General features: G+C 29.1%; 1 protein-coding gene across 1 annotated transcript in view; it reads left to right on the top strand.

The window, feature by feature from the left end:
* LOC113371384 (pikachurin-like) overlaps positions 1-16,033 on the top strand; it is a 315,983-nt gene that overhangs the window by 52,623 nt on the left and 247,327 nt on the right. The window contains exon 2 of the mRNA XM_026612012.1: positions 9,226-9,342. Within this exon, the coding sequence (XP_026467797.1) occupies positions 9,226-9,342 (117 nt within the window). The remainder of the gene's footprint in view (positions 1-9,225; positions 9,343-16,033) is intronic.

The following is a 16,033-nucleotide window of genomic DNA, read 5'->3' as shown; positions in this document are numbered from 1 at the left end:
ATTGCGTGATTCCGATAAGAAGTATTTAAGCTTCTGAATGCAATAAACAGTCAGTATGAGTTAAGTCGAGTATAAGTTCAGAGTCAGTATGAGTTAAGTCGAGTCTCAGTGCATTCTTAGTTTATTTCTCAGTCAATACGAGTTTAGTCGACGAGTTATCACAATGTTCAATCAATGGAGTTATATTTAAGTTCAGTTGTTCAAGTTATATGAAAAGAGTACAAGAATCATGAAATAAACATAAACATCAAAAGTCTTCGTCTGTTTTACTGATTTGCCTCGACAGTTGATACAGCTAGTTTAGCAGCAGGAAGAACCTATATATTGTTGACTCCGTCGCTGGATGGGGCACAACAATATATATATATATATATATATATATATATATATATATATATGTTAAATTTTTATAATTTTGATGTTGAGATATGTGAGATTCAGTCTTCAGGTCAATACATCAATTAAAAACTTGTATGACTTTAGAACATTTTCATTTTTTCCATACGGTTCGACACATAGTTTTGTGTCATCTTCAGTGGACTCTATTTTGAAGGCACAGATAAAAATTATTAATTAAAACTAATATATAAGAAATGATATGGTATGAACTTACATGTAATTGTAATAATCCTAATTATTTCCTAATTATAATTGTTCACAATGCACAATGAAACCAATTCTTGTCACTTTAAATTGAACAATATATAAATTTTAGAATAAGTTATTTTATGAGATTGTAAAGTACATCCCGCTATTCTCTATTCCGATGCAAGAGTGAAGCCTAAATGTACACAATTGTGCGCACCATGTGTTAAAAGCTAGGTACAGAGCACACGAACTGACCAGAGAATTTAAGATGAAGCGGAGATTTTGCAAAACTTTTCTGAATACGAATCGACTCGTAACAACAAATGTTTCATCAAATTGAAAAATTCTTATAAAATTAAGTTCGATAAATTATTGCAGTCTAAACGCAACCTTTCAAAAACAGTTTTAAATAGTACACTAATTAACAAATGGCTAAAAAATCTTTCCAGCGTCACAATTCCAGATAGATTACTTTACATTTTTGCACTAGGTCCTAACTTTGCTATCCCCAATAATTGCCACAATTTAAATTTTATTAAAGTTTTAAGCAGACTAGAAGTTGGCCTTCATAATATCAAAAATCCTGAAGTAAAATCTAACATTTGTTCCCATTTTTGCAAAAATTTTCTCTCCTACATCAAGTCCTTTAACTCCAAAAAAATTGTTGATTACAAAGATATTTTAAGAGACATAAAACTTTGTAAAAACTTTCTCAGAGATAATCCGAATATTTTATCCGAAGCAGATAAAGGAAATGTTACAGTAGTTCTCGACAAAACTACCTATTTAGAAAAAATCACTAGTCTAGTTAATGACACTAACGTTTACAGTCCTATCAATAGCGATCCTACAGATCGAATCAACCGCACCTTCCACAAATTCATTAATAATTTAGTATCTACTAAACAAATTCCACAAGACTTGTCCTTGTCGTTAAAAAACCTACATCCTAACAACCCAAAATTATACGGTCTCCGAAAAATCCACAAAACCAATGTAGGGTACATACATTAAACCTATAGTTACAGATTTGAATTCTCCCCTAAATAAATTTTCCAAATTTCTGAGCAAACCCCTCTCCATAGTTGCTGTTAATTCTCCTTTCTTTATTAAAAACTCCTTCGAATTTGTCAACAAAATACGTAATACACAATTGCCCAACAACTTCCTCTTAATAAGCCTAGATGTAGTTTCTCTTTTCACAAATGTCCCACTAGAACTAATTTTAGAGTCAATCACAGATAGATGGGATGAGATTTTTTGCCACACTACCCTTTCTCTCCATTGGTTTCGAGAGTCCATTAAATTCATAGTCGCGAATACTTATTTTGAATTCAATTCACATTTTTATACACAAATTTTTGGTACACCCATGGGATCGCCTATCTCACCTGCTATTGCTGAGCTATCTTTACAACACCTCGAAAAAAACGTCTTTAAACTATCTAATGTTGAATTTTTCCTTTATTACAGATATGTCGATGATATAATTACTTGCAATCCTAAAAATAACTTTGATTCTTTACTAAAAAATTTTAACTCCTTTAATAAACACCTCACCTTCACTTTTGAAAAAGAATACAATAGATCAATTAGCTTTTTAGATGTAAATATCATAAAAACTCCAGAAAATAAAATTATTACCAACTGGTACCAAAAACCAACGTGGTCTGGCAGATATCTCAATTTCTATTCTTATCATCCTACTAACATGGAAATTGGTACTATTATCAATCTTGTTGATCATGCTATTCTCTTGTCAGATAAAAAGTTTTGGTCTTTTAACTTATCTCTAATCCAAAGAACCCTATTAAATAATTGCTATCCTCCACATCTTATAAAATCAGTTATTAACAACAGACTTTCCGTCCTTAACACAAAACATAATCATCCATCCCTCGAGTCCCAGAAAAAAGAAAAAAATAAGTTTATTGGCACTATTTGTCTCCCATACATTAAAAATCTCTTTCCTATTTGGAAAAAACTATTTGAATTGCGTTTAGTCTGCAATATTGATCAGACTTTTAACTTTTCATTTTCAAACTTAAAATCACCGACAAGTTTAGATCGTATTTCTAACATCGTGTATAAAATTGACTGTACAAATTGTGAAGCCACTTATATTGGCGAAACTGGACAACATCTAAAAAAACGTCTTAGACAACACTATAACAACTCCAAAAATAAAAATCAAAATCAAACAATGATAACTGACCACATCCAAAGTTTCAATCATATTTTCAATTTTGATGTTGCCACAATTTTATATCACGAGTCGAATACATCGCAGAGACGCTTTTCAGAATCACGTTTCATACATCTTTTTTAAAAATAGCATGAACAAAAGATTGGATACTTCTTCACTGTGTGAGAATTACCAAGTAGTTTTAAACAATGTCTCGAAATTCATACTTTTAAAATAATTACCTATCCTGATCGACGTTTAATTATATTAATTTTTATGTTAATTTTTCTTTTTCTTTTAATTTTTATCTTATTTCTATCAACTATGTCCATCCTCACAATTGTCATCTTTTTATATTTTACTATATGTACCCTCCTCGCGTTGTCAAACCTTAAATTTTCTGGTCAGTTCGTGTGCTCTGTACCTAGCTCTTAACACGTGGTGCGCACAATTGTGTACATTTAGGCTTCACTCTTGCATCGGAATACAGAATAGCGGGATGTACTTTACAATCTCATAAAATAACTTATTCTAAAATTTATATATTGTTCAATTTAAAGTGACAAGCATTGGTTTCATTGTGCATTGTGAACAATTATAATTAGGAAATAATTAGGATTATGACAATTACATGTAAGTTCATACCATATCATTTCTTATATATTAGTTTTAATTAATAATTTTTATCTGTGCCTTCGAAATAGAGTCCACTGAAGATGACACAAAACTATTTGTCGAAACGTATGGAAAAAATAAAAATGTTTTAAAGTCATACAAGTTTTTAATTGATGTATTGCCCTGAAGACTGAATCTCATATATATATATATATATATATATATATATATATATATATATATATATATAAATAATAATTTTCAGCCAGTCGTCGAAATAGAAGAAACAAATAATTACAAATATTTATTTATAATATACGTTTCGACACGGATTGTGTGTCATGATTCAGCAATTCTTTGTTAACAGTATCTAAAACATATTTACAAAGTTTTAAAAAATAAATGTAATTTTATATTTAAAATAATTAAAAGATATACATACCAACCATTTTATGAATTAATACAGACATATGTAATTTTATATATATATATATATATATATATTATTATATAAGTATAATGATTTATATATATATATACTAGCAAACCCGACGAACTCCGTTTCGCCACCAGATGGTCTCGTGAGAAAGATGAAGAAATTTTTTGTTTGTTTTATATTTGAAAAGAAAAAATTTAATCAGGAAGGAAAACTTATTTTTATATATATATAAGATAATCTATTTGCAATTATTTGAAACAATTATTGATTATTTTTATTACTCAAATTTTTAATTACGGTGCGTGAAGTTCCAGCAATTTGCATTAGAGCATGATGCAATGCACCACTAATTTTCTTAGCTATAAACCTTGCGGAGCCCGAGACCTTTCCAAAGAATGCAAAATTGTCGAAATCGGTTCGTGCGTTCTGGAGTTATTTCGTCAGGAAGGAAAACCCGACTTATTTTTATATATATAGAAGATAATCTATTTGCAATTATTTAAAACAATTATTGATTATTTTTATTACTCGAATTTTTAATTACGGTGCGTGAATTCCTAGCAATTTTCATTAAGGCACGATGCCATGCACCACTAATTTTCTTAGCTATAAACATCGCGGAGCCCAAGACCTTTCCAACGAATGCAAAATTGTCGAAATCGGTTCGTGCGTTCTGGAGTTATTTCGTCAGGAAGGAAAACCCGACTTATTTTTATATATATATATATATATATATATATATATATATATATATATATATGAGTGAGTTCTTGAGGGCGATACATCAAACAAAGAAAAGCCAAAGATTTATAATTATAATTACCTAGATATGCTAATTTTCATACTGTTTTTAGATCCACTGATGATGACATTAAATTGAATGTCGAAACGGTTGGAAATAAAGATTATTTTATAAATCTTTGGCTTTTCTTTGTTTGATGTATCGCCCTCAAGAACTCACTCATATATTTCAACATCAAAATTAACTACTAAATCATATATATATATATACTTATATATACATATATATATATATATATATATATATATATATATATATAAGTTTTATCTTTTATTTCTCGGTTTTTATTCTCAATTTTTATTATATATGTAACTATATGGATAGAAACAACAAACAAATTTCATTTGTTTAATAGTAATCCTACAGAATTATATCAAATTTAATTAACTCAGTGTCAGTATCGAATATATTGAGTACTTCATACCAAAATCAAACGTCTGAGTAAGAAAAACTAATTTAAGATCCGATTCTTTATCAAGATATATAATAACATACTTTACTTGCTGAGTATTTTTATTCAAAACAATATAATGGCTCTATATTATTTTGAAACAGCGGCACGTTTTACGTAAAATAATATTCTATATATGTAATAAAAAACAAAAATATTTAATAATTATCATGATTAATATGTATAAAGTTAGAAAAAAATGTTACGAAGTGGTAATTTTGTTGATTGTGAGTATTCATTATATAAAATATTTTTTTTGCAGATATCACTTTAAAATCGTTATACGATCACTATTCGGCACTTATTTTTATATTTGGCCGAATACTGAATACATTGTAACTTACTATTCGGCCGAATACCAAATAGTTAAAATCAAAGGCGGCGCCGCCGCTCAGCGAAATTATTGTTGGTTTACTTTCAATGTGATAAAGAGCTTGCAATTAATCTGCATTTGGAAGTCTTCAGTTTTTCGAAGAAATGAATTCGTATTGCATATATAATAATTTAATCTATTACGACTTTTGAAATTATAAACGAATACGTGTAGATCATAAACTCTTTCTCAATATTCAAAGAATATGTTTGTATTATTTAATATGAATCATTTAATGCTTTCATGCATGTGTTGTTTTGGCTTTATTGTATTTATATACAATAAAGCCAATCATTATATTCAATCTAAGTATTTCTATAGATAATATTTTGACATTATTTGACATGTTTATACAATAGAATCACAAATCAAATTAAATCTAAACTTAATTTATTGTTTTTTTTTTAATTTTTTTATTAATACTAATTAATAAATTTTAAGGAAATTTTGATCAATAGTATTGATTCATGTTGATCCACCAGATTCAAATTTCAATCTATTTTCAAATAATAAGATCGATTGCAAAGTGGCAAAATATTTTTGATGGCAAAACAACGATTGCCGGGTCAGCTAGTATATATATATGATATGAATATGATTATTTTTGCAAACATTATTTAACTCCGTGCTTTGTATTAAGATTAATAAATTAATGTGTCCCATCCAGCGTCGGTGCCAACAATAAGAAGGCTCTTTCTGCTGCTAAACTATTGCCAATGCTGTGAAGTCGAATCAGTGAAACAGATGAAGACGTGTGATGTTTATGTTTATTTCATGACTTCTTGTACACTTTGCATATTACTTGAACAACTGAACTTGAATATAACTCCATTGATTACTAAAGTACTACTGACTTTGCATATTACTTGAACAACTGAACTTAAATATAACTCCATTGATTACTAAAGTACTACTGACTCATATCGATCTGAACATTATTGATGTGAACTTATTTAAAACTTGATGACGACTGACTCATACTGATATTAATTCATTCTCGTCTTAACTCATACTGATTTTAACTCATACCGACTGTTTATTGCATCATTCAGCAGCTTAAATACTAGCTCCCGCCAGGGTGTGTTCTACACTCCTAGATAAAAATGATTTATGACTTTGTTTACTTGTTCTTTGAGTATTACAAAGTAACGACAACGGTTTTGCGGTTAGAAAGCCTTGTAAAGTCCGTTATTTCTGAGCACGTGTTGTGCTTATCTCGAAGATATAATGTAATGGCATGTGCAAGCATAAGAACTGCGTAGTATGTATTTTGACCATCATATAGTAATTTATAATATTAAAATAATTATTATAAATGGATGGATACCCCTAACATATCTTATATATAAAATTCTTCTGTAACAATGTAAGTTTCATTAATCCTCCTAAACTATAATTCGGATTTTCATGAATCTTCCTCAAGTTTGTTCGAGAAATTTTTTAGAATGCTTTGATTCATAGAAATATAGTTAGATTGTAGAAATAAATGGAAAAAATTACAAAAAAACGCTTATCATTGTTTGCCCTTGAAAATGTTTAAGGCATAGTTTGACATTAAAAACAAAAGACGACTGTCATTTGCCAAACATTTCCATTCACTTATAGGCTAAGACAATATTAAAATATAATATATTTATGATTATGAATAAGAAAAATGTAAGGACTACATTATTATTGCCAAAAAGACGCTGAGATGTGCTAAAAATTAAAATAATATAAGATTTAGTATAAGATACAGTCAACATCTGACAGGTGATGCAGTCTGCGCATGCGTCTGTCAGTGATCGCACATAAAACTTAGCCTACAATTCACTTTGACTAATTATTATTTTTTAACTTTTAAATGCAGTCGTGTTTTGCCTTACTTTACTAAACCACGATACAAAAATAATTTATTTATTCAAACAATTATTTAGAAGTTTCATTGTGTCAAAAATTCATATGTTTGGCATTGGATACGAAATATTTACTCAAGACAATGGAGCATTTTGGGTCTGAATATTTTTAATGTGCTCCAATTTGCATGTAATTTTGGAATTAGGTTCATCTTACTCTCAAGTTTAAAAGTAAAAATAATTTAGAATCATTTGCCACTTCCCGGGGGGATGACATCTCTTTTCAGTGGTTCAATTGTATCTCTTTCAAACTAACGTCGGATATCGATAAAAGAACTAATTAGAATAGAAAAATGTTTAATAATGTTTTTCAAAAAAGAAATATAACTTTTCAAGTTACTGGCTACTGAAAATTTGTTGTTTTTCGCGTTTTTCATCGTTTTTGGCAATTATTTCTAAAAATATACATTTAAACGAAAATCATGTAATGAACAAAATTATATCAATCAAAATCCTAATAAATCGGTGTTCTATAAATTGTTCTAAGAACAATATTAAGCTAGATATGAAAATGGGGTTTTATAGTACTCAAAATAAGCTTTAAAATTAGTACTTCTGGGTGTAAGATGAATGAGCTATCATGCAGATAAAAGACGCATACAATATTTTTTTCGTTTAAAGCAAATAGTTTTTGAGTGCCATTTCCACCAAAATTAAAAATAATCGTATTCCCTCTGGAATCAACTTGGTTTAAGAGATCTTGACGGATTCTAAAAAATACCAAAACTTTAGTGCAAAGGATTTCCAAAAAGCTCGTGATTTCATGAAAAAAAATCTATTTAAAAAAATAAAAGATACGTATAAAGGTATATAAATGAAAATTCAAGGTCTTTTACTGACCAATTATTGCTTTTTATTATTTTTCTGTTACACAAATATTGATAGTGTACAACCAGCATGTCTTTCGAGTCCTTCAATGCTTTGCCATTTCAAAATAAGAGAAGTTACGGTAAAATTTATGATAGAGAAAGTTGTAGCTCATTTAATTACCTTCAAAATAGTGTATTGCAAGTATTGATAAAATTAGAATTAAAATGTGAACAGGATTTGACAAATTAATTCACTTCAAATATAAACTTAAGTAATAATGTATATAAATTTAATAGTGAGAAAAATGTAATTTAGATATAAAAATTACTAAAAGCCAGTTGAAATATGGTACAAATATATAAAAATTATAGGCAACATTATTGAAGTCATTATTTTGGGTAGAAAAAACCAATGTGATATTGTACCTTTACCGGGAATGCTATTTATTAATTCTTTCTGAATTTGTTATACCCTTTAAAACACTTCAATTTTCAACACATGTAAATTATGCTATAAATCACAAAGGCAGGCGATGATTTTTTGTGTGATACATTTGGAAAGTCAATGTTTCAGTCGTGAATAAACAAAAAATCATTCATTTTTACATCCACACCTACAGGTATGACTTAAAAATTGTATAACCCTTGACATTAAAATGAATTGAGCTATTGGAAATAAATTTGTACTATAAATTGCAGTGTTTAATTTTTATTATATAATTTTATTGAACATATTTTAATATTTGTTAAAGGGATAATTAAAGTGTTAACTGTGGGAATTGAGAATCATCATTTTATTTGAAGCAGTTCTACATTCACTCATTTATTGATGTAAATAGTAATTCGAAAAACAATAATTATTAATTTCAACTGAACGGTGAATATTAGTACAGGATATTGAAAAAATGCAGAGTTGGGCACAGGACAACGTCTGTCGGGTCATCTAGTATATATATATATATATATATATATATATATATATATATATATATTTATATATGAATATTATACCCTGTAGATATAAGAACCATTATTGAATGCCATGACTAATAAAAAGTTACTCGACAGGGCAATGTGACCGCGGAAGTCCATGCGAACAACTGTGCTATGAGTTGCATGATGGAATGTACGAGTGCGATTGTGTAGAAGGATATGAACTCCACCGAAATGGATACAGTTGTGTCGGTAAGGAATTTTGTTTCCAATTTTTTGAAAAAAAAATGTTATGTGTGGTTTAACATATTTTTTTTTGAATGTCAAAAATAATTTTGTTTTTGATTTTAATTCTAGCTGTCGAAAATAATTTTAACTCTGCAATTTAGTTTATATAATTCTTAGAAGTATGAGATAAAGTCCGCTTAGTTACGTTGTGTCCATTTACTTTTTATGCAAACTTTTATAAATGTTAGGTCGAATTCATACGATAGCTTGTATTTTTCTATAAAATACCAATGGTGAAAGTTACAGTATTTATAATAATATATTTGAAAACATTCAATTTTCTTTGGATATTTTCATACGGTACAGGACTTTACTGCAATTTGTCTTAAGGCCCGACACCATACATCACTAGTTACTTTTTGCCATTTTGTCGGGTATAGATTTAGTTGGTCTTTTTTACCACACTTAGGTAAGCTTTTATAGAAGTTATACAAAAAACGGTTGAATCTAAATCAAAATCAATAATATATCTTATAAATTAATAAGATGACGTATACTCAAAAATTATATTAAGGTGTTGTAAACTAAACAACAGTGCTCACAACTAAAAAATTAGCAACAAAAGAAAATACTTTTGTTACGGATTTTCAAAGATTACCTTTTATCTCCCGATAGCAAGGTCGTAAGAGGCAAGGTGATACAACTTTTTCTCTGTATTTTCAAATATTTTTGTAAAATATTCTTAACTTTACTGGTTTTTGAGATACCGGCGGTGAACTTTATTACCCGTGGATCTTTTTGCCTTGCTCTATCACACTAAAATATTAACCCACGAACAGTAATTAAATTATAAAAAAAATGAATCGTTGCTATTAAAAATACTTTGTGTATGTATTATGCATGTGTTTGTTTTTAATAAAATAATTGAACAAAATTGAATAATCTGCAAAAGTTTCCAACATAATGATGCTCTACAGCAACTCATTATACTTATATATCAATCTGAATTTATTATATTGATTTTTTAATAATGAAGTAGCTTATTTAAACATGTCGCGAAAATGTACGGAACATCCAGTACTATAATTAACACTCATTGATTAATTATTGCAATTATTTCAAATAGATTTTTATAAATACTGTAAAATAAGTGATCGTTATAAATTAGCGTACTAAGAACTTATACGTATGCCTACAAGATTTTCTTTTTTTTTTAATTCTGACTAGTTGCAAATTTTGAAATTTCATAAAAAAATTGAAAATTATATGTTCGTAGTTTTTTAAAATTCGTACAATATATTTTTTTTTTAATTTTTTAAAAATTTGGAAATTTTTGATAAAAATCGATTTTTTCGAAATATTCAGAAATTTTTGAAGCAAATAGATTTTTTAAAAAATATTTGTTTTTTGAAATTTTTTAAGTCATTTTTTTAACTTTCCGTGGTGTGATTTATAGTAATCGCAAAAATCGAAAATCAAATTTTGTATATATCTATACGTTTCAAAGGTTTCTGAACATTTTTGCATACCTTAGAAAATATGGATGAATGTGTGTGTATGTGTGGTTGTATGCATGCGTGTATACGGATACAAATTTTTGTCGACGATTTCGGGAACACGGATCAACCGATTTGAATAATTCAAAAAACATTCGATTCGTATTGATAGGGAGACGTGCAGATTAGTTTTTGGCGGAGGCAGGTCAAGCCGTTGCGAAGATATGAAGCAAAAAGTGGGCAACTTAGTTATTAAGAGATTGGAGCGTCCGATTTTAATAATTAAAAAAACATTGGGAAGGCAGATCTAGCGGTTATGGACTCTCAATAAAAAAAAGTTAAAAAAATGTCATTTGGTGGTCATAAATGTTTATTGGACTTATTATTATTATTATTATTATTATTATTATTATTATTATTATTATGCACATAAAATTAACAAATATTTTATAGAGATTTTCATCATGTGTACACATTTGTGTAATTTTTTTCTGGGTTCCGTACCAAGGCTTTCAATTACGGTACGGTTCCAGCAATTTGCCTTAAGGCATGATGCCATGGCACAAAAAATATCTAGGAGAATTACAATCACGGACCAAATGGGGAAGACCAATTGAACAAGATAATTTTATAGGCAAACTGGTGCTTATAAAAGATGACAATCTACCACCATTAAAATGGCATCTTGGACCGATCACAGATATACACCCAGGCAATGATAGTGTCGTATGGGTTGTTACACTGAAGGGCCCAATGGAGAATTAAAAAGGGCACTAAACAAAGTGTGCATTCTACCAATCAACAATGAAATATCTTAAGTTTTATATAACATTAAGAAATAAAAGTTAAATAATTTTAGATTAGATTGTCATGCAAATCACTATTACACTGCTAATCAATTTTTATACTCGTAAAATCTTTATACAATTGCTATACTTATTGTTAGTTCAAAATCGCTATGTTGATATTTTTAAAAGCTGTAGCTTTTCAAGGCGGCCGGCATGTTCGGACGTCTTTTCGTTTTATTATATTGGCCATGAAGGTGATAAAACTTCAGGGCATTAAGCTTTACACGGAATGGTTGCTACCCTTGGTAGAGGGGGTAGCGAAGTGTTTTAATTGCACTAGTTGTTCACTTCTAAAAGTAAAGTCCGCTTAACAACATGTAAATAACGAATAAAAATAACTAGTTCTTCTTTCATTATAACTTAGTAACAAATCAGTAATTGTAATTAGAAGTGCAACAAATACATAATATACAAACAAATCAGTGTTTAATACAGTCCACAGTTACAAGAGTTAAATTATAACCCAACAACCTGAATTATCGAAGGAGAGTTTTAATAAATTCTATAACTAAGTAACAAAAGTACATTTTGGTACAACTAAGTAACAAAAGTACATTTATAGAGATTTTCATCATGTGTACACATTTTGTATTATTTTTTTCTGGGTTCCGTACCAAGATTTTCAATTACGGTACGGGAAGTTCTAGCAATTTGCCTTAAAGCACGATGCCATGCACCCCACTAGTTAACTTCCCGTAGAGTAAGTTATTGTAATGGGCCGAAAATCGAAATTGAAAATTCTTTATTTCTCGACGTTTTGAAAGTTTCTGAACATTTTGCCATACCTCAGAAAAAATGGATGTGTGTGTGTGTATGTATGTATGGATACAATTTTTTGTCCATGTTTTCGGGCGTACGGATCAACCGATTTGAATGGTTCAAAAAACATTCGATTCCCATTGATAAGGAGATGTGCTGATTAGTTTTTGGCAAAGGCAGGTCCAGCCGTTACGGAGATACGGAGCAAAGAGTGCAGAAAATAGAAATCGAGTATTTGAGTGAACGAAGCATTCGATTTGAAAGATCTAAAAAACATTCAATTAGTAATGATTGGGAGAAGTAATTGTTAGTTTTTGGCAAAGGCAGGCCCAGCCATTTCGAAGATACGGAGCTAAATATGTAAAAAATGGCAGTTTTTGAGAGAACTAAGCGACCGATTTAAATGATTCAAAGAACTTTCTGCTTGTCTTAACAAAATAATTGATTTTGGAAAAAAAATTGTCTCAATCATTTGAATCATTATAATTTTTTTCCTCAGAAAATATTTAAGAAATCGTTGTCTCATTTAAAGAAACCAAAAACTTTCTTTTTTGAAGTAAAACTTCTTTACGGAAGTGAGTTACGGCAGATAAGAGTCGATAACATAAGAGTCGAGTGCCAGTGATTAGTCGTGGCGTATGTGAATATGCGTAACGGAATCAGCGTTGTATGCGTTGTATGCGTAACAAGGAATCAGCATAGATAAATAAACATTTTAAAGTTACATTGAAGTACTAATCTCGATTTAATGAAAAATGCCTGAATCAGAAGAATATTTTACCCTATTTGTTGAAAATAATAAAACAAACACACGTAAGTTTATTGATTAGAGATTATTTCTATATTATTCGTAGTTTCTATAAATCTTTCAAGTTATTAAAATGGAAAATATTTTTTAGGCAAGACAGACATTACAACTGTATGAGATTATATCGCCAGCAAAAAAGTGAAAAAAATACAAGCAGTCAATGAATGTATGTTAATTTTAACTGCATGAAGTTCTTCGAACACAATTACATGATAAGTGAAGTTCTAAAAACAATATTTGTTTAGTCGTTGTTTAACATAATCCACTGTGTGAACAAATATTAAAGAATTTATTAATCAGCAATTACTTCATTTCTCTAATGAAGGTTCATTTCTAAATGCTAATTACAATGGCAAACCGATCTGTCATATTTGAAGTATGACTTTAATTACATTATTGTTTTTAAATATTATACATATTTTAATGCTATTATAGATATATAATTTATAATTTTTCCCTTCTCTCTTCTATCACATAGAAATAAGTCGGGTTTTCTTTCATAACGATATAATTCCAGAACGCACGAACCGATTTTGACGATTTTGCATTCGTTGCAAAGGTCTCAGTCTCCGTGAGGTTTATAGCAAAGAAAATTAAAGAAAAATTTCAACAGAAAAGTGGAAAACTTTTTTTTCACATACAGCGTCATTTCTGATACTTAGCACGTACTACAAACTAATATTTTAAGTAGATGGCGCCCGTAGATACATTGTTTGACTGCTACTCATTTGTTTGACAACTACTTATTGTTCTCTCTTCAGTTAATTTCATGTGACAAACCGGCATTGTGTTCACTGTGAAATTGTGAAAAAAAAGTAAATCTGGTTTACTTATTTCTAATTCTGGTTTACTAGTTTAGTATTGGTATTTTGCCTTGAGGCAAGTTACATGAACCTCCCCATATGTGTAAATAATCGACTTAATCAATAAAATATAAATTAATTTATGAGTAATTAAAAGTAATCCGAGTGGATTTATTGCACATAATTGAAAACGAACGAACACGTTAACTCAGAGTATTCTCTAAAAGCAAATTTTCACAAATCAACAATTTTTATAAATGAACCAATTTTCGTAAGACTTTGATGGTTTAGTATGTGCATTGAGACTACTTCCCGTAGGGTGGTTATAGTAATGGGCCAAAAATCGAAAATGAAAATGTTTGCCGTTTTGAAGGTTTCTGAACATTTTCGCATATCTTTGAAAAAATAAAAAAATAGATGTGTGTGTGTGTGTGTTTTGTATGTAAGCAGTTTTTCGTCCACGTTTTCGGGCGCACGGGTCAACCGATTTGAATGGTTAAAAAAAAATTCGATTCCTATTGATAGGGAGATGTGCTGATTAGTTTTTGGCAAAGGCACGTCCAGCCGTTACGGAGATACGGATCAAAGAGTGCAAAAATTAGAAATCGAGTTTTTGAGAGAACGGAGCATTTGATTTGAATGATCTAAAAAACATTCAATTTTGGCAAAGGCAGGCCCAGCCATTTCGAAGATACAGAGCTAAATGTGCAAAAAATTAAACGTCCGATTTAAATAATTCAAAGAACTTTCTGCTTATTTTAAAAAAATAATAAATTTTGGAAAAAAAAAAATTTGTTCTAAAAATTTCTTTTTTAAATTTTTTTTTTCAATAATTTTTTTTTTTTGTATATCGAAAATAATTCAGATTTTAATTTTAATTCTGTTCTAATATACGAGTACTTTAAACCAATGATTTCAACTTTGCAATTCAGTTCATGTTAGAGTACTTATTTATAATAATCTAATTGAAAACATTTAATATTCTTCGAACATTTCGTTATGATGCGGGAAGTTACAGAAATTGCCTTAATATAAGGCACGATGCCATACACCCCACTAGTTTATATTTTAACAAACGTCAAAAGTACTACCCATTTTCTCAAATTTTGATGATTTTTTTTATTTAAACCACTTGTCGTAAGGCCGTAATATTTCAGTAGGTTCTATAAGAGCATGATATATATCGCCAAAAAAAGTTCCATAAAAATCGACTTAAATTTTTTTTTCACCTATAACAAATCAGTGTCATTCTCAATTAATATCTTTCGAACAGTTTTTGATTTTTTGAAATCTATTTGGTAGTATGAGCTTAAATGTAGACGAAAAGTTTTACACTTTTTCCAAATTACAAAAAACGGCTCGGCAGATTGTCAAATTGCCTTAAGGCACGATGCCATACACCCCACTAGTTTATATTTTAACAAACGTCAAAAAACTACATATTTTCTCAAACCTTGATGAATTTTGGAAGTTAAACGACTTGTCTTAAGGCCGTAATATATTTCAGTAAGTTTTATAAGACCATGATATATATCACTAAAAAAAATCCATAAATATCGGCTTAATTTTTTTGTCAACAGATAATTACAAGAAAACGGCTCGGTAGATTTTTACCTAAAACCAATCAGTATTATTCCCAATTAATATCCTTCGAACAGTTTTTGTTTTTTTTTTTAATCGATTAGGTACAATGAGCTTAAATGTGGACGAAAAGTTTAACACTTTTTTCAAATTACAAATTACAAATTATTATTATTATTTTGTGAGACGACTCGGCAGATCGTCTCACAAAACTGAAAAACTATAGTCCTCATTGAGACACATCAAATGGCTTTTAAATTTCTGAAAACGGTTCTGGCGTTTTTGAGAAAACGTGGATCAAAGTTCTAATTTTGACAAATGCTAAAAGAACGATACTAATTTTTGAAAACTTCGAAGAATTTTTAAAATTAAACGACTTGTTGTAGGTCCGTAATATTTTAGTATGATCTACAAGACTAT

The sequence above is a fragment of the Ctenocephalides felis genome, unplaced genomic scaffold (genome assembly GCF_003426905.1).
Source record: "Ctenocephalides felis isolate EL2017-DRISC unplaced genomic scaffold, ASM342690v1 CF-g0.4_SCAFFOLD_01492, whole genome shotgun sequence".
Lineage (NCBI taxonomy): Eukaryota > Metazoa > Arthropoda > Insecta > Siphonaptera > Pulicidae > Ctenocephalides > Ctenocephalides felis.
The sequence above is the reverse complement of the archived record's forward strand: the minus strand, read 5'-3'. Positions and strand labels throughout refer to the sequence as shown.